Raw genomic sequence first — 19,727 nt, forward strand, 5'->3', positions numbered from 1 at the left:
TTTTTTTATAAGAAAAGAGAAATTAGGGGAAAAAAGGAAGATAAATTAAAAAATAATAAAACTGATGACCAAGGGCAGGAAAAAACACAGGACAGAAGAGCCTGATAGAAGAGACAGAGAATACATCTCTTAGTACTCCTTTTTGTGCAGTTGACTTGTAGAAGCATGCTAGTCTAAAGCAGAGCTGATGTGGGGAGGAAGAAAAAGGGAATCTAAACTGAATGCAAACAGAAACAAATGAAATCAATTCTATTTCAAATGAATACCATCCATACTGAAGGAGAAAGTTCAAAAAGATGTTTAACACACACAAAAACAAATCCTCAACTCCTTTTCATTTTTTCCTAGTGGTATAGGTGTAGCAATTCTGAAAACTATTTCAGGTGTAGTACAGAATTAAGTACACGAGTAAATGATTGATCTTACTGGGAGCCAGGGTTCTTGCTGTGGAAGACAATATTAATATGGAATGGGGGAATGCAAAGAACTAAGTGGAGTTAACAGAAGTGGATGTATCAGTACAAACTCATGAATATACACAGACATTTATGTATATGCATGTATTTTTTCCTACTTCTATCTGCTGAAAGGGCCTAGAGACAAAGAACACCCACTGCCCACAGTAACGAGCACCACAGTGCCCATATCTTGGTTTCTAAATACCATCTTCTACTAACTAGAACCAGAGTTCCTTGGAGGAATGAGTAATTCCAGGTTTGGAACAGGGAAAGCACAAGGTGGGCCAGGAACTAAGAAAGTACTTGGGGCAGCGGGGGGAAGGGATGGAGACATGTCAAAATAATTTAAAAGCCAGGATGAAAAGGTTCCCACTGGACAAATCTGTGACAATTTGAACATGAAAATAACTAAGGATAGTATTTTATAATCCATACGGATAACAAATAAATAAGAATAAGGGAAAAAATTAATAAGGGTAGGCTCTCTTTAGAGTACAATGCAAATCATTAACTATAGAGGAGTTGGGGGGAAAAGCAATCACCATTTTGTAACCCTCATATAAAGACGAGTTTGGACAAGAATCAAAATGAATGCTATATGGGTGGTGGAGTTTCGTGAAGAGCAAGATATCTGTGTTGTCTCAAAATGTCTCCCAATGACTGTTTACTGATTGCAAGGGGAAAAAATGGTAACTACACAGCAGCGAGATCTTGAAACCATACAATGGAGACATCTTGATCAAAACGATCTGAGGTGCAGATGCACATCATGTGCCTTCAGGTGTGACTACCCTAGAACACAACATTACTTCTGTAGCATCTTGGCCAAGATTGCATCATCTGAAGCTAATCTATGGGAAATTTCAGACAAAACCAACATTATGGGACAACTGACAAAATTGAATATGGCCTGCAGGTGAGAAAAAATTACTGTACCAAGGCTAAATTTCTTGTTTTTTGGTAACTGCATTTGGTTATATTAATAAGTAAACACTAAAGTATTAAAAAGTAAAGATTCATAATGTATGCCATCTACTCTCAAAAGCTTCAGCAAAAAATTAAAAAGTATATGCATCCACATTCACACACAAATAGAATCATAAAGCAATGTGAACAACTGGTGAAAAATGTAAACAACTGGTGAATCTACATAAAGGGCATATACACTAGAGTTCTTTATTATTATTATTGCAACTTTTCAACAAATTCAAATTTATTTCCAAATAAAGTTAGCAGGAAGAAAAGGACCCCCAATGTGCAAGTTTCCTACAACAGTGAGCATTTCTCTCATAAGAACAATTATACAGTGAAATTAAAGGCAAATTAAATCTGAAAAATACCTGTTGACAGATAGTCCTCAGTACATATCTAGCATATTCTCTTAAATTGGCAGTTTCTATGGAAATGCTTTTCCCACAGGATTTTGAATTTTGTGAGGCAGTCCAGATATCATCGGCATTCCCATCACGTCGTAAACCCCTCATGGTGAAGTCATCGTTCTTTAAAGAGCTGACATTGTTATTGCCAATTTTGGCATCTCCTAAATAATAGAACCACAAAAGCAAAATCACAGAAGTTCAAATTATTGCCAAATCCTTGAGAAGTAAATGAAGCAAGCCTTCAGGGACTTAAAATACGTGAATGGCATCATTATGGCATAGATTGTTGTTCAGCAAGAGAGAGAACAGATCAAGAGAATAATTGCAAGAACCCAGAGAAGTTTCACTGGACATGGAAAAAGAAGCATATTCAAGACTTATTCCTTATTTCGTTTACAGAATTAAGTATGTGTTCACTGAACTTGGAAAGGCCATTATGAATCATACTTAATAATCAGAGAACATTGATTTCACCAATATTTCAAGCACAAATGTATTCAATATTCAAATTCATTTCACTTATAGACAAGGAAAAAATGGGTTACTCACCCTTCTAGATGTCCCTTTTCCATTTCTTCTCTTACAATGACTTATTTTCTATCCATAGGTCAAGAGAAAAGTTTTGCCTTAGCCCACCTTACTATCAACTTCTTGACAAGAGAGATTTATTTCCCTGGGAATGGAAAAGGGCAATGCATACTAAGGAAGCCCTAAAACATAGGGCACTCATTGAATAACCCAAGTCTCTCACTTTCCTCTCTGTAAACATCCAAATTAGAAAACCTCACCAGATCAACCTCTAATATAGTGAGTCAAATGAAACTAAGGAAAGGGTTTCCCTCATAATCAAGTTCTTGGGGACAAAATGGAGCAGAATGTCTGAATAGTTGGAAATAAGAAATCCTCTCTAGCTGTGAAAGACAAATCACTATCATATTTTAAAGTGAGAGAATTGATAATAAAGACTACCAAATGACAACAGAGCCTCTAAACTTTTGCCTGTTTACCCACAGGTTTATAAGCCTTGAACAAGAAAATTTCTTGGAACCAACAAATGAGTTTAAATGAGGCCCCTCACTACCCACTATGAGTAAAACTAAGCCCATATCAGTGAAAAAAGCCTTTTAAAACCCACAGGTCAACCAAGAAAAGGTTTTGAAAAATTTGAAAAATCAGAATGGCTTAGTGAATATTTATTTATAAAATTATAAGAGGAGGGGAGGAATAAACAATGCTTTTCAAATCATCAATATCTTATAATATCATAAATTCCTCATTAAAACACACAATAGAAAAAGTGCCAATTTCACTTCACTCACAAGAGTTCATTTAATTCAACAGAGCTCCTTGGGAGCTGAGAGATATGTACCAAAATTTAGCATACTTTCTCCCACCTCTGGGGATATAAAGAACTATTTCTACACCTTAAGGTAAAACTACTACATAAATTAAAAACCAATTTCTAAAGAACAGTTTTAGCTCCCAAACTCAAAACAGATCCTGGTGGACAGGACTTGAGAGAACATTGGTAAGGACAGGGTAAGGTAGAGAAATTAAAACTTCCGTAAAAACAAAATCAGAGAAACAAACACCTCTGCCTAGGAAATCCTCAGATTCTCATTTAGTTTAGATGTTAGGATGACAGAGAAGGTACAGGAGACTGTGCCAGAACCTTCTGTAACTGTAGAAAAGAGTGCTCAGTGACTACCCAGTCCAAAGCTCTGCTGACATCCAAATGACCCGATCCTGACTTCTCAGACTTGAAGCATTCTCTATCTACCAAGAACTGACGTGAATTACAAAGATCGAGGAAAGCCAACCAAAGATAAATGAACTGGTTATTACACATGGATATTAAAATACAATTATGTGACTCTTTAAAGAGGCTGGCAAATTTTAGTTGGAACTGGAACAGTCCTCCAAATGAAGGGGTAAGTGTCTAGATGGCACTCATCTTGCTTTTTGCCATTAAATGTCTATCCCCTTCTGTAGTCACAATTCAAACATTAGTTTGTTGAATAGCTACTATTTCAAAACCTACTTTCTAGTTTTTCTGATGGGCATTAGAGATACCACAGTTTAAAAAAAAAAAAAAGCAAGTCTCTGACTTCATGATCTCTACATTTATTTAAGTAGATTGACCAGCCATTTTCTTTTCAAACATCATCAGAGAAGAGAAATTTTATTTACTGAAATGAGCATTTAATGTTGGTGGTATAATAATACAAGCTCCTAAGCTCAGAAGAGAGGCTATGACCATCCACATGGCTCTACCTTTCCCTTTTACTATAAACTCATGGGCATTTCCAAGGGCATCCCTTTGATATAATATATAAATGTATACATATGTTTTCTCCAGCCTTTAATCTTAAACTACTGCAAAAATTAGAAACCACATGTAAATATATGTATGTGTGTGTGTATATATTCTTTTCTTAAGGTGAACTTTTAATAATTTTTTTAGTGAAAATCCTGTTATCCTTTATTGTCACCAAATAACATTCAAACAGGTATATAAAGTATCATGTTCTTTAAGACTCCTCTAAAACATTTCCTATCTACTCAATAGTTTCTATTCTAATCAAAGAGAGCTCCTTCAGAACATGAGAGAACTTTTATTTAGTCAAGGCCAAAAGAGGGTTCCCACAGTTGGAATTAGGCAGTGTGGACTCAAGACCTCCTACTCATTCAAATCCTGACCAATTTATAGAATCAAAATGTCTTAAAGCATTACACTATCAATGAATAGAAAATGCAGTACTACTACTCCAGGAGTACATATGCCAATAGGAGTATAAAGGACATCTTGGACATTATGGATTAAATTTTAAAAATTCTGATATCTAATATTGATTTATCAATAATATCAACATCATTGCAATTATTACCTGATTCATGAAAACCCCAAGGCAGAAGTTTATATGCTTGTTAAGGGTCACAACTGAAGTAGAAACACTAAGGTTAAAACCCAGGTTTTCTGATGTCCTGCTCCTAATATATGACATGAAATTTAAACTTTTGGTTAGATCACCATGTCATCTGTGTCCATCACAAAGTGTGATTTATGCCAACAAATAAAAACAAAACCACCCTGTGGGTCTGAGAATCTGTGTTATATCAAAATGAAATATCCTGTAGTTAAAATGCCATCAAAAAAAACCCCCCAAAAAAACAAAAAAAAAACCAACAAAAACAAAAACCTATTATATTTAAATTCCCCCAGAATTTGTAGGTAAGGAGCAGACATCTCAAGTCCAACTGATCTTGGACTTGGAGAAAGCCAACTAATTTTGCCAGGAAAACCAAACCAAACCAAACCATGTTTCTAGTAATATGAATTACAGTTGAACCTAAATACAAATTATTTTTCCTCTGTTTCTGGTGAATAACCAAGTTTAGTGCCAGGATAATCTTACCAAGCATCATAATTGCTTTTAAGACAGCAAACACGGCTCCCACTTCAATGCTGTTGTGAGCAGCGGCTAAGAGGTGTCTATCACAAGATGATCTTATTCCAGGGAAAGGTTTGCCTATGAGAACAACAGCAAATGGTCTCATTACCACCATTAACAATCTCTTCTAACCATTTACAATCAGCAGTCTTTCACTGTTAGACTGTGGGTCCTTAACTGCCATCAGTTAGCTTTAATCGATGCTTCATGGATTCACTAAGAAACACCGTCAGTATTCCTTTCTTAACCTTTTCTTTTTAATTATTAAAACAATGTCTTTGCTCCTTAAGGAGATGTACCAAAAAAACAGGAACTTTCATCTACATATGCTGATTGTCTCACACACACACACACACACACACACACCCTTGTATGGAAATGATTCTTAGAAACACACTTCAATCACACCCCTAGAATTCTTACCTTATTCCTTTTACCTTAGTAAAAGAATAAATGAATCATCATTGCCCTAAGCTGCTATGATATGGCTCATAACAAACATACATAGTATGTGAGAGGATCAAGCCGCCCACCAGCAGGGCTTGGCCTAAGAGCAAAAGTATTTCCATGGTTTATTAACTCCTGATTTGAGTTTCTCAATCCATCCTGATATTGCATAAATAAAAGGTGCTGAGAGCGCTCTCAAGGGCATTACTACACTCGCTCCTCACCTGCACAGCAAGCTCACCAGTATCAGGAAGGAAATGACAGAACGGACAGCCTACTTGGTCATTTTAGCATCTATACCTCCAGACGAAAATGTCACCAGGGGTTTTTCAGCTTTCAGCTCACCGGTTGCTTGAGGTAATAAGCAGGCCTGGGGAGCTCGGAAGAGATGAAGCAGAAGTCGGCATGTCATCCTCGCCCCCGGCTCAGCATCTGCATCTCCACAAGCTAGGAAAGATTTTAAAAGCACGTTTGCTAATTTATTCAAGGACATGTCTTCAGGTTTTCTATTAAGCTAACTTTTCTGGAATAATTTAAATACAAATGCTCCTTACAGTAAGAGGTAAGGCACTAAGCTATGCTTTTTCAGGAAACCAGAGGGCTTCCTTAAAAACAACCTTTTCCATAGGGATCCATTTGATTTTGTGTAGAACATCACTGACAATTCTACAATCTTTACCTCAACACCACACCACGGCCCAACGCGGGGACGCTTTAATAGTATGTTTACTGTGTTGTAATAGCTAGAAACCACCCCAAGACAGCCATCAAGTAACAAGGGCCACTCTGGACGTGCCGTACCTGCTGCCAGGAGCGAGGGAAGTGCGACGTGCTGCACGACGTCCTCCAGGGAGAAACACTGTCGTGCTATCAGAATAGCAATGAAAGTAGCTAATGAATCATGGAATGAAAGGTCACTCACCTTCAAGAAAAACATTGACATGTTTTAATACCTAACACCCTTTCAGGTAATATCTAAGCTTAATATCTAAGAGAATGTAGGCAACACCAGTAAGATCTCAAATCCCAAAATGACCCAACAGAGTGAAATGGTAACACGTCAGACTTATTATCTTCTAAGGACTATTTCTACTTTATAAGACGAAAAATGAGGTTTACCTACATCCCAATGCTATCGGGAGATACTGAGTTTTACCTAGAGTCCATGTTATTGAACAAAACAAAAACAAAATAAAGAAATTCCTAAAAGATGTAGCATAAATAAAACTTTTTGACAGAATACAACATCATCTGTTATTTAAGGGTAAGATCATTAGGGAGCAAAGGAAAAACAAGGAAGTTCTAAGCCTTATTAATGTTTTAGAGTTCTTTTCAGGGATAAATATGAATGATCCTATAACATAATTAGTTTTAAAAACAACTTTGAAAATTTCCAACTGACTCCTAAACTTGAAAGAGAGTGAAAGAGAGAGAGGAGAGAGAGATTGTGAAAAAAAGAAGAGAAGGAAAATCAATTCATTCAGGATAAAACCTCTACCTACACAGACCAAACAAGACTTTGGAAGAGAACAATAACAAAAACCATCATAACAGCAGACTTCATATTGAGTTGTATTATATGTCAATAACTATGGTTAGTGATTTACAAAAATCACCTCATTTAATAGCATACCACCATGAGCCTCATACTATTATTAATCCTGATTTTGCAGGTGAAGGAACAAAGCGGAGATAAAGTATAACAGAAAACAACCAAGAGGTTAAGGAATTATGTTAAAGATAAAAATTGGGATTTCTTCTGTCTGGAAAAGCGGGTAACAGGTATGAGTTACCTGAGATACCAGAACTAGAAAGTAAACCTCTAAGTGGAAGGCAGAAGGAGGTTTGTAAAAATATATAAATGTCTTCTACACAGAAGACACACCAACATATAACATGATCACTCCAAGAAGTGATAGGAAAAACAGAGACTCATGACAGATTTTTTAAAAACTTTACACATCATGGATGCTACAGGACATGCGAAGGAAATCGGTGATATATACCAGGTATCTCTTCATCAACTTCCAGACACAATCACTAAGAAAGACTGAACATGTCAATGAATCTGGGCCTGGACATTCTTAAGCAACACAGTGAAAGCTATGTTCCTAGAAGGCGCCTTGAGCCTTACAAAACAAAGTGGTTCTCTTCAAAATGTAAATGTAAACTGCTTTAGGCAAATTATGTCTTATACCATGAGGAGTCCAAGGCACTTGGGTAAACAATATGAACCGACAGCTCTGAAGAGAACATATTATATAAGAAATCTCAGCTAAAAAGAGGGAAACTCTTGGCATCTCTGCTGTAGATTAAGCTATTGTATTTATTCCAATTTTTTTTTTTTTTTTTCATTTATGTAATCCTTGACAACCGCATTCTCCTTTATTGCTTTTGGGCAGAGAAAGGAAAATATTTTATATTTCAGGTAAGGGTTAAGTCGATTAAAAAGAATTACTAACTAAATATTTCATTGCACAGATGAGTTTTTAAGCAAAAAAGGAAACTTACATCTACAGTGCAAAGTACATCATTAAACCCCCACACATGATTTGAAGAACAACAAAGAGCCTTCAGAACTCCCAGCCATTCTGAACTAAGAACAGTGCAGCAAGCTGTCAGCTCCGAGGAGAAATTGGCAATGTCGTTAATCCTGGGAAGAGGAAAAAGAACATAGTAGAAAGTAACAGGAGAGAAACAGGCACATGTAATATACTTAATGAGCACATACCTCACTACCATCAAACAAGTCATTCACTTCGAAAACACAAGGATTTACTAAATACCCACTTGTTAAATAACCTAGTAGAACCTGGAACCAAAGATAAAAGTAAGTGGTTTCAAACATTTAATGTTGCTGAGAAAAATCAGTACAGATGCCAATTAACGTATTTTTGTTCTGAGAACAAACCTTACAAACTTACATTTTTAGGGGCATCAAAAAAATTAAAGACACGGTGTAATTTAGGTAGGTCAAAAAACTGTTTTAAAATAGGTTTTTGTTTTTTTTTTAGATTTCATTTATTTATTTAGAAAGAAAGAGTGAGCAGAAGCAGGGGGAGGGGCAGAGCGAGAGGGAGGGAGAGATTCTTAAGCAGGCTCAACGCTGAGCACGGACCCGATGCAGGGCTCGATCCCACGACCCTGAGATCATGACCTGAGCTGAAATCAAGTCAGAGGCCAAGCCCACTGAGCCACCCAGGTGCCTCTGATATAGGTCATTTTCATTTGGGTTTTTATTTTTTTTTTTTAAGTGGACAGACAACCTATAGTTTATATCTAAAGCATCTCATGCCAGAGCATTCAGCCAGGATAGCCTGTCAGGCTAAGGAAATCACTGTATAAAGCAGAGATCAATTCAGGAATAAATGGGGGGAACAAAAAGCAAACAACATCCAAACGTCAGCCCAGGCAATTACTAATGACATTAGTTTAAAAGTAACACCAAGGCAATGACTAGGTTGTTCGAAGTGAATTCCAGGGTAACCCAGCTCACCTTCCAGCATCCTGGTGGCCCATACATACATTCATGAGCGTATTACAGACGAAGCTGTAGCGATTGGCCGCATTGTCACTAAGGATCTTGCCCAGCATTGAGTAATTGATGCTACGAGCTGAAGGATTCTCAATAAAATCCATCATGAAGTCTGGATCCCATCGCAAGTTAGAATTTGCAGGCATCACATTATTATATATGGTTTGCTTAACTTTTGAACAGGCACTACTGAGGTTACAAGGAGAAAAGTTAAAAAAAAAAAAAAAAAACAAAACTAGAATAACTAGAAGGCTATTTCCTTTAAGGACAGGTTCAATGGCAGCAACTCTATGGAAATACATAACTCTAATGTATTCCTAAAGAAGAGTCCCAATAGGAAGTTTTCATTCCAACTTCGTAACAGTCTAGGAAATACTGGTCTGGCAGACAGGACTAAAGAAACCCACTAAATGACAGTAACTACAGCCTTCTCCGTTCTTTCTCAGCAGACACCTTATATAAAAAGGTGTCGGCTGTCCCTGAAGGGTGCAAGCGTGCAATCTGGATGACCAGTTCAAAAGGATGAACATTTCACAGCCCTGAGGACTTTTAAACGTCTCCCGTTTTCCTGCCTTAACCCTTGTCAACCTTTCTACTCAACTTTTCATTCATTCTCACTTAGTAATAGTTCTTAATGTGTTTCACTTTCTCAGTAAAAAATGAAACAAAAACCAGCTTTGTTCTTTTGCTGGTTCCCTCCACCTCTCTATACACTGAGTGTCATTTTATTGAAACGGACTTTGGCAAATAGTAAAGCATTACCTCTTTTCCTACTTAATTCTACCAATCTATTCGTGTCTGTCTTAGAAACCAAAAGAATTCTGCTTTCCTCTCTTTAATTTTTTTAAGAGTCAGCGCCCACTTTTCTTTCAGTCTAGAGACTTCTCTTGAGTTGACTCTCGGCTACCTCCAGACTGCATTGCATAATTTTTCTGAAATCTGTGCCTCGTGGTGAAGTCTCCTTACTCTTCATTTCTAGGCTTCCTATTTCATTTATTACACTCTTTCCAGACGAGCCCTTCCATGCTTTAATAAAACATTGGCTGCTTTCTAGGTCACTCTCAAATTCTGACCACTCTCTGCTGCAGACATATATGGAATTAAGGAAACAACTGAGACATTTTGTGTCTGAAATTGCCTGTACCTGAAAAAACCTGACAGAGTAATAAAAGCAACACATGCTTTTAGGCCAAAATGACTTATGTGCAAATCTAGGCTTCACCATTTATTAGATTATGATGAGGAACAATCACTTCTTGCTAGGAACAGTCATTTCTACTTCCTAAGGTTGTGGGGAGGATTAAAAATCTTGATGGAAAGAACCCAGCACAGTGCCTGGCACACAGCTGCCGCCCAATCAGTGCAAGATGTATTTCCCCCCAACAGTCCTCTCACACAACTTTAGAGATGCTCTTTCAGATCTAGTTATTAGAACTGTCTTATTAGCATAATAGAAATCTCTCTGAGTCGCTAGCTTTTGTTTGACTGTTTGTTTTTTTTTTAAGATTTTTTATTTATTTATTTGACAGAGACACAGCGAGAGAGGGAACACAAGCAAGGGGAGTGGGAGAGGGAGAAGCAGGCTCCCCGCAGAGCAGGGAGCCCAATGCGGGACTCAATCCCAGGACCCTAGGATCATGACCTGAGCTGAAGGCAGTCGCTTAACCAACTGAGCCACGCAGGCGCCCTTGACTGTTCTTAATCCCGATCAACAAATAATGCCTGACTTCAGGGTTTCCAGAGAGCTGTGCTGGTCTGCCAGATCTTTAATTGAGCAAGCGTGAGCCAGGGCCCCTCCCTATGATGTGACACCTTACGGACCCCTCAGCTCACTGTTGGTCTCCTAAGCCTCCACACGCCCCGGGGCACATTACTTGAATTCACTTACTGAACACACTTGCACTACCCGGCGGGAGCACTAGGGGTCAAACAGGCTATTGGGGCTTTCTCCGGAAGTTCACTATTTGGTTTCAAGAACCAAATCATGTATGAGAAAGCTCTCTGAAAACCGTAAACTGAAAATGAAAGCTGTCTGTAAAGTAAGAATGTATGGTATTATTACATCATTTCTGTGGAAAGATGTTTCCTAAGACCCACTCGAATGTTCTACAAGGGATTACTGGGAAACCTAGCTCATTTCATGACATACTCTCCCGTTTTCTTCCCCTATTGATACCATTGAAAATATCATGATTTTTTTTCCCCCGCCAGATGAAGCTTTCATTCAGCAGGTTTTTTGCAGTGCCTGCTAGGAGCCAAACGTTCTTCAAGGTACCAGGATATGCCAGTGAAGAAAATAAAAGTTCCTCCTTTCACGAAGCTTACATTCTAGGAGGAAGCCAGACCATAAATACATATATAATTCACCCAGTGGTGGCAAGTGCTAAGGTTCAGAGAATGACAGAGAGTAGGGGGAAGAGGCTGCTATTGAAAACAGGATGGGCAGGTAGGTAGACCATAAATGTACTGTGGGGATGAACATGTTAGTAAGAGAAGGGAAGCATTACATGAATGGGAGCAGCAAGTGCCAAAGTCCCAAGATGGGAGTGTGCTTAGAGTGTGTGAAGACCAGTAAGGAGGTCCATGTGGTTAGCATGGCGTACACAGTGGGGAAGAGGGAAAAGAGTAGACTGCATTCAGTGGATCCTGAAGGCAGGTTAGGACTTTGAATTTTATTCTGTGTAGATAAGAAGCCACTAGAAACCTTCAAGTTATTCTTGTTTTAAAGGATGACTTTAGTAGGTATGCTGACAATATGCTAAAGAGAGTCAGGGGTGCGAGCAGAGAAATCAGTCAGGACTCTGCAATGGTCTAACCAAGAGATGGTGGTGGTGACAAAGCAATGATGAGCAGTCACATCTACACAAACCTGGATGACAAAGCTCACGGAATTTAAGAACAAAGAACCCTAATTCTTTCCTTAGCTCCTTCTAGATGACAAATTTAATATGCAGCTATTATCGTCCCTTTCATAACCCCACCTACAATTAATAATCGAAATTTCCTCAAAATAACATTAAGTAAGTATGTGTTTTCTAGCACCTGTGTACTTGGGTAGTAATAGCAAGTGCTAAGATGCAGAGAATGACATCCAATCAGGGACACCATCTGAAATAGGATGGTCAAGGAAGCAGAGAAGCAAAGGCAGTGAGAAAGTAAGCATTCAAACAGCAGTGAAACAATGTTTCAAGTGAGGTACTAGCAAGTGCAAAGTACAGAATATTTCCTTTCAAGTTTATCTCAGAATTGCCATCATAGCTAAACATGCAGAGTAACTGGTAATAGGAGGTCAAAGTGACAATGAAAAACAATTCAATATGAATTCTGGCAGATATAATTATGATTAATTTTCATTATTAAAAAGTATGACAATATCAGTTGGGTCACTACCAAATATAGGCATAATCCTATTCCTGTTGATTTTCTTCTACCCACCTGAAGAGGTCTCCAAATTTACTTCTGAGGTGGCTACATGACACATAGAGATCGTAGAGGTAGGCTAAGATGCATCTCTCGGGGGAGGAACATTCTGAGGGGTTCACAACATGCTTTACCACACCACATAACCTAAGGGGGAAAAATTCGTGAAGAAATGACATGCATATTTTGCTAATATATATCTTATTATTTGAATCCTTTAGAGTGAGACTATGTGGGTGTATTACTTGGATAAGAAAAAAGGTATCAGGTTTTTGATACTAATGATTATAGCAATAGTACATAATTGCATAAAATATCATTTTTCTATTAGGATATTGAAAAACTAGATGATTTTTAAAAAGACTTGGGTAATACCATTAACAACAAGAAATGAATACAGAAGGTACATATGGAGAATCCATCAATGAATTTACTGTGACTAGAACACGAGGAACTCTGTCGTAGAGAATCTCTCTTCAGTAAAAAGATTCATAAATTCAGGCCATTTGCAAAGATTCTTAAGTCCACTCCTTTGGAAAAGAGCAAGTCTCTAAATCAGTAAATCTGGGAAATTCATTTTCAGGACCATGAGCTGGTCCTGGCAAAAACTTGATGAATTCATGATTTGAGGTCATATTCTCCTTGTTTATCCAAACCAGACACAAATTTTACTTTACCTTATGTAAGAAATTAACCCCCCCGCCTTTTTTTAATGACATTCTCTAGAAGTCTTTCAAAAAAGAAGTACTGTTACTGTTCCATTTATGTGCCCTTTTCCCCATAATGGAAGGATGGTCCCTTTGGCCACAGTTCACTCAACGAAAAGCTTCATATAACACACAAGAAAACACTGGTGCTCCATCCACCTATTTGTAACTCTGATTCCACTATTGCCATCTTGTATTCTGTTATAGGGTTCAGTAATATCACAATAGTGTCATCGATGACTCAGATTATTAAAGCTGAAAAGGGCTTTTAAAATCATCTGATTCACTTTCCCCATTTAAAAAAAACAGAGCTGAGGCTCAAGGACAGGTGAAATAACTTGCCCAAAGGCAAAAAGCTAATTAATAGCACATCCAAGAGGAGAGCTGAGGTCTCCCGACTCCCAATCCTCAGCTCTCTCCATTATTAAGGGGGTCGGGGAAACCAGGGAGGGCCTAGGCTGTCAAGGCCAAGAAGGACACTACAATCACAAATACCAGAGGTGGAAATGACAAGACAATAAAGAAATGACAATGTTGCATCCCAAGCCCTGTGAAATGGTATCAGCAGACAGAGCCACCAGACAGCTGGTAAAAGCTGTCAGTTACAGTAAAAGTATCCTGCAATTAAGAAGCAAAGTAGAGGATTCGATCTGTTAAATATACTAATTTAAAAACTCCACACATACTCTAAAAAGCAAGGAATTATGTTGTGATTAAAGTAAACAAACATTTACTGAGAACTTGGTAGGCATCCATACCATAGCAGTATTTCCTTGATTTTTTTTCACTTGTTAGAGATAAGAAAAACATTTTACACTGAGATCCAGTATATGCATTCAGTACAAAATAAAAATATAATATCAAATATGATTTTATGAACACTTAATAGATAATACATTTAAAATGTCAAAATAAATGATACTAAAATAAATTTCAAAATAACAAAAAAAAATTTGTCAAAACCTGTAATATTCACTTTATGACTAACTGATGGGTTTCCAAACACAGTTTAGAAAGCACGGTATAAATCAAGGTGCATGAATGTGCTCTTACGTAGAATGACTTTTAGCAATATGGGAGATTTATTAGCTATGCAATGTTAAGTAGATCACTTCAACAAACACTTCATTTAAAAGGCCTGAGTCTCAGTTTCATGATTTGTAAATGGTACTAATTATGCAATTTTATAGGGTAGTTGAGGGCTATTAGGTGGTCCTATATTTCCTGAATTCTAAAATATTTTCAACCTTTTAAAAATAATCTGGAATGTTTAAGATTTCATTTAATAGTTTGTGTGTGCTATTAATGTGGTAGCATTTCCTTTTCCCCCAAAAAGCTTCTGCTAAATGGATGGCACCCCAGAATAGATGATAAATTGATTGCATGCGCTAGATTACAGAAAAAAAGTATTGTGGAACCACAGAACCCCATGTTTCTTTTAAATCCAGGAAGGAAAATTTCAGAAAAAGAGGTGTTGTTTTTGTTTTTGTTTTAATATATATAAAGCCCTAGAGAAAGAAGTCTGCAGTAGACAAAAAGGAGCTCCATACAGGTGTTCTGTCACTACATTTCTCTCGGCCCTGTAACCTCAGCCTCTAATGGGGATGATGTAGGACTTGGTCCAACTTCATGAGTGACAGCAAAGAAAACTTCACCCTACAGTTCAAACAAACCAAAAAACAGACTAAGACACAAGAAAGTCATTTGTTCTAGATTAACTTTTGTCAAGACGTATTTAGTTCCTAAAAGAAACGAAATTGAAGAAGCAAATAGGAAAATAACAATGTGTGCAAAGCTCATTTCGTCTTGACTATAAACTGGAATTACATCAATGAAGCAGCTGTGACATATTCATCATTCATCATAAGCCATGGTTCAGGGTAGCAAATGATACAGTGTTGTAAATGATGGGCTTATGCTCATAGAAATTAGGGGCAGGCAAGGAAGGCCCCTCTATTTAGAGAACACACTTTTCCTGCTTACATCTTCTTCTCTGATAAATGTTTTCCGGCAAAAGTAGTCTTTAATTCTATCTTTCAAATTGAAACAAACACCTGTCCTGTTTTTCCTCTTAAAACCATTATGACATTCCATCACAAATTATACATAGACAACATGTGAAAAACAGTCATGATATTTTATATACCAACCCTTCAAACACCTGGGCTGTCTGATCAGGATTGAGGATGAGACAGCTATGGTACCGCCTGAGAACAGCCACGATGCACACACAGAGTCCCGTTGTATAACTTCCTGCCAGGCTGGAGGATTTCAGGAGCAGTTCGGCTTCCACAACACTCAGTTCATTTAGCAGCTACAATGGAAGAAAAGATTGAATAAAAATGTAGCTGCCAAAAGGAAGAGGAAAAACATTTATTTTCACAAGCCACAGATACACTGAGTCATTCCAATACCATTTGATCTCACCCATTATCTGTCCCAGGACCATATGCATATACAACTACAGTGTGAGAAAACAAGCCCCAACGAATTAAACTGGTTTTTATTTTTAATCCTTTACCAAATTCTACAGTTTTGCCTCTGTCTAGACATCATGATACATACAATCAGAAAGTATCCAACACTGAAACAGCTACCAAAACTTGATGGCAGCCCAAAGTTCTAGACCAGATGATTTCAGAGAATATCCCCACTTCTCACGTTTTCCTTTCTTTTCCTTTCTTTTCAAGAAAACAGAAGTTATTTATCATTATTTTCTTGTTATTAACAAAACACCTCCAATAAGAAATAGAAAATGAGTTTTATTTCTATTCACTAAAAGCAAGATAATAAATGAACTCAAGTCTGTTTATAAGACATTTAATGGGACAAATCAAATTATAAGGTTTTATTTTTTGCTCTTAACCTAAAATATACTCTACAATAAATAAACTTTCACCTTTTCTTAGAACAAAAGACAAAAATAAATCCTCAAAACCCTCACATTTTTAAATAACTATTATATATTTTTGCACAATTTTAATTATTTAATTGAAGATTATGAACATGGCTACAATTAAAATACTACTTGAATACTATTGATTCAGAATGTCTCTATTATTCAAAAATGCACTGGGTTGCTCATTTTAAATTATATGATGCCCAGCAGGTTTGCTTTCCTAAAATTGAGAGAAGCAAGGTCTCTTTGACACCTGTATTGCGAAGTCAATTAGTCCATTGATGTTTAGCGCTGGCTCCATAAGATCAAAGATAAGCTGAATATGGTGAGCCAAAGGGAGATGATAGGATGTTCCTGAAGCAAAGCTTGTGATTTGTTCCAGCACATTGTTAGAGATCTGGGCAACCAAAAACAAAAAAAACTGAAAACAACTGTAAAATCAATATTCAAAATTATTTTAATTTTTTAAGAAATTTGAATTTATATACTCTACTTAGAAAAAAAGTTAAAACATATTTCCAAAGAAACCAAAACTATATACAAATCCAACAACTTTCTTACTACAACTATAATTTGAAGAAATAAGCCAAGTGGTCATTAAGATCTTAACCTATCTTAATGGTAGAACTACAAATGCTAATTAATTTCCAGATAACATCTATCTGAGAATCAGTGGATTTGTAAAACAACACAGATCTGGTTTTTGCTCATTTAGATAGTATTTTATTGTAGTCATCAACAGATTTCTCCCTTCCCATAGCAATGTAGGACCAAAATGTAATAACGTAACTATTGCATTAGGGACTATCTGACACAGTGTTGACTATTATCATAAGGCAAAAGTATGAGTGATAAAAATTAATTTCTCTGAAGAAGGCAACCTGATGCTTCAAACTGAACTACTCAATAGTTTGAGATGATTCCAAATTTCCAAATATGTTTTAAAAACATACCTATACAACCAAATAAGGCCAAAAACATATACTGCATGAAAGAAATTTTGAAGTAAATATGAATATCCCAAATGCATAACACATAGCTTTAAACAGCTACCTGAGACGTCACTTGATGCTGATCGAAATACGAAAGGAGCTGAAGTTTTGTGAATACAGTCTCTAGTGTCGGAAATGCTTCCTGTTTGTTCTTCCTGGCTTTTGGTCCTTCATCTCCAACTAAATAGACAGTGGATACATTACTTTCCATTTAATGGAAGCTCTTGACTTTTTCAGGGGATACTTTCTATTGAACTATAACATATATGGAGAAGTGCACAAACTATGAATTTCTACAAAGTCAAGTCAAGTAATGAGACTCAAATCACAAAATCACATACCAGAAAACTAGATACCCCCTCGGGCTCCTTCTAGTCACCTCTCTGCCCCAGGGAATCAAGATCCTGACCTCTAAAGGCTTGGATGAGTATTGCCCACTTTGGAAACAAGGAGAGATACTTTTCACATCCGGCAGCTTTCACTCAACTATATGCTTCTGAGAATTGATCCACACTGTTGAGGCAATTTTAACTTGTTCTAAAATTAAGTAATTCCCATTCATGGATAGTATACTAACGTGTGATATACCACCATGTATTTATTCATTCTAGTGAGCAGTTTCCAGATTTTGACTATTAATGGGAAGTACCTCTATAAACATTTCTCACTAGCTCTTAAAATACAATGATAAAAATGAAAGGGGAAAAAAAAAATCACCCAGGGTCACACTGACAGAATAGAAACTTCACTGGCATCTTGTTAGGACATTCACCATGATATTTCTCCCAAACAGTTTAATATGTAAAAAAGGAAGTTTACCCAATTTTAAAGTTTTTTAGGGGTAGCAAGGATTAAATCGCTCCACATAATGGGAAAGTGCCACATTTATCAATTTAGCATAAAGAAGTTTAAAGAAAATTCCAGAAAAAAAATATTATAAACACTACTTCTCCCCGGAGGATTCTTGTTCTTCTCAACAATTCAAAAAGAATCAGATCCGGTCTTAAATATCTTTAAATATATGCATTTATAAAGACAAATCTAAAAAAACCCAGAAAGGTCGGATTACATGATCTGTAAGATCATTTCTAACGCTCTGATTCTAAGTAGTCTAAGGCTACTGAGACAGACAGGAGCTTCATCACTCATGTCCTATTTGGGAAAGTTTACTTTCAGAGAACAAAGGTCACTTTACAGATTTTTTTTTTTTCTATTAAAGACACAAATATTTCACTGAATGCAAAAAGATCTTGCTGAAGGCAAACGTAATGGTTTTAGAAAATAACATTAGAAGAGATTTTCTTTCAAATACAAGCAAGTGTAGTTTATAGGTGTAGGTGTGCACACACCAGGGTGTTGTATTTCCTAAAGCAAACAAACCTGGATAGGAGAGTACATAGAATTCAGAGGTGATGAGTAACAGAAGATACAAGACTGTGCCCCTTGTGTTAACACCAAATCTAATGCAAAGAGTAAGAACTCAGAAGTTCATTAAACCTACTTGATTTTTTTTTTTTTTAAGATTTCATTTATTTATTTGACAGACAGCGAGAGAGGAAACACAAGCGGGGGAACGGGAGAGGGACAGCAGGCTTCCTGCCGAGCAGGGAGCCCAACGTGGGGCTCGATCCCAGGACCCTGGGAACATGACCTGAGCCAAAGGCAGACGCTTAACCAACTGAGCCACCCTGGCACCCCAACCGACTTGATTTTCAATATCTATTCTCAAATTAAGTGTGGTCGTTTGCCTTCTTTTTAGCTGTTCACATGTAATAAGCATGCTTAATATATCCAAGTTTTGAATATTTCATGAGCTAACATCATTGATCCCAAGGCTGAAAACTCACATCAATTGTCTTGGGTACAAAATGCTGTAAAAGTGAAGTTAACATATTTAATCAGTCCTTCCTGGGGCCAAAACAAATAAACAAGCAAAAAATAACACATTTGAGGAAGTACAGCCTGCATGAGAATTCACAAATTCACTTTTTTTGGTTTATGCTAAATAGGCTCTATTTTACTTACATGTAGCTAACTTCTTAAAACCTCATACAATTGGAGTGTTGGCAATTGACATTCACTTTTAAAAAAATTTAAGGAATTAGTGGTGGTTCTCAATGGACTATTTTATTTTCATGGTATTTACATAAATAACAATGTAGTCGTAATCATTGATTTTCCTCATCTGTTTTATGTTAATTTGCTTTCATAATACATTTTATTGCTCTTTTCTTGCTTAATTTTGGTTTCCCTTTAAAAAAAAAATCTTTAAATCCTGGAAATTTTGGACTTTATTGTCATGGTAAACTTCATTAATGTTTAAAAAAACAGTGACAACCAAAGATGACTGGCCAATGTAAATGGAAAATGAAGATTGACCATGCTCAACTGGGAAGTGTCATTTGAACTCCTACATAAGGCCTAGCTGATGTGAGAAC

General features: G+C 36.8%; 2 protein-coding genes across 2 annotated transcripts in view; one reads left to right on the forward strand and one right to left on the reverse strand.

Annotated features, from left to right (window-relative positions):
• MED12L (mediator complex subunit 12L) overlaps positions 1 to 19,727 on the reverse strand; it is a 320,591-nt gene that overhangs the window by 54,265 nt on the left and 246,599 nt on the right. Inside the window, exons 18-27 of the mRNA XM_045903552.3 lie at positions 17,351 to 17,469; positions 16,551 to 16,694; positions 15,549 to 15,712; positions 12,707 to 12,838; positions 9,233 to 9,460; positions 8,248 to 8,389; positions 6,538 to 6,658; positions 6,082 to 6,183; positions 5,254 to 5,367; positions 1,799 to 1,998 (exon numbers count right to left, since the gene is read on the reverse strand). Of these exons, the coding sequence (XP_045759508.1) occupies positions 1,799 to 1,998; positions 5,254 to 5,367; positions 6,082 to 6,183; positions 6,538 to 6,658; positions 8,248 to 8,389; positions 9,233 to 9,460; positions 12,707 to 12,838; positions 15,549 to 15,712; positions 16,551 to 16,694; positions 17,351 to 17,469 (1,466 nt within the window). The remainder of the gene's footprint in view (positions 1 to 1,798; positions 1,999 to 5,253; positions 5,368 to 6,081; positions 6,184 to 6,537; positions 6,659 to 8,247; positions 8,390 to 9,232; positions 9,461 to 12,706; positions 12,839 to 15,548; positions 15,713 to 16,550; positions 16,695 to 17,350; positions 17,470 to 19,727) is intronic.
• Positions 1 to 19,727, forward strand: part of P2RY12 (purinergic receptor P2Y12) — a 45,118-nt gene that overhangs the window by 10,063 nt on the left and 15,328 nt on the right. The window lies entirely within an intron of this gene.

The sequence above is a fragment of the Mirounga angustirostris genome, unplaced genomic scaffold (assembly GCF_029215605.1).
Source record: "Mirounga angustirostris isolate CCGP_5_RB_7025 unplaced genomic scaffold, mMirAng1.0.hap1 SCAF_1, whole genome shotgun sequence".
Lineage (NCBI taxonomy): Eukaryota > Metazoa > Chordata > Mammalia > Carnivora > Phocidae > Mirounga > Mirounga angustirostris.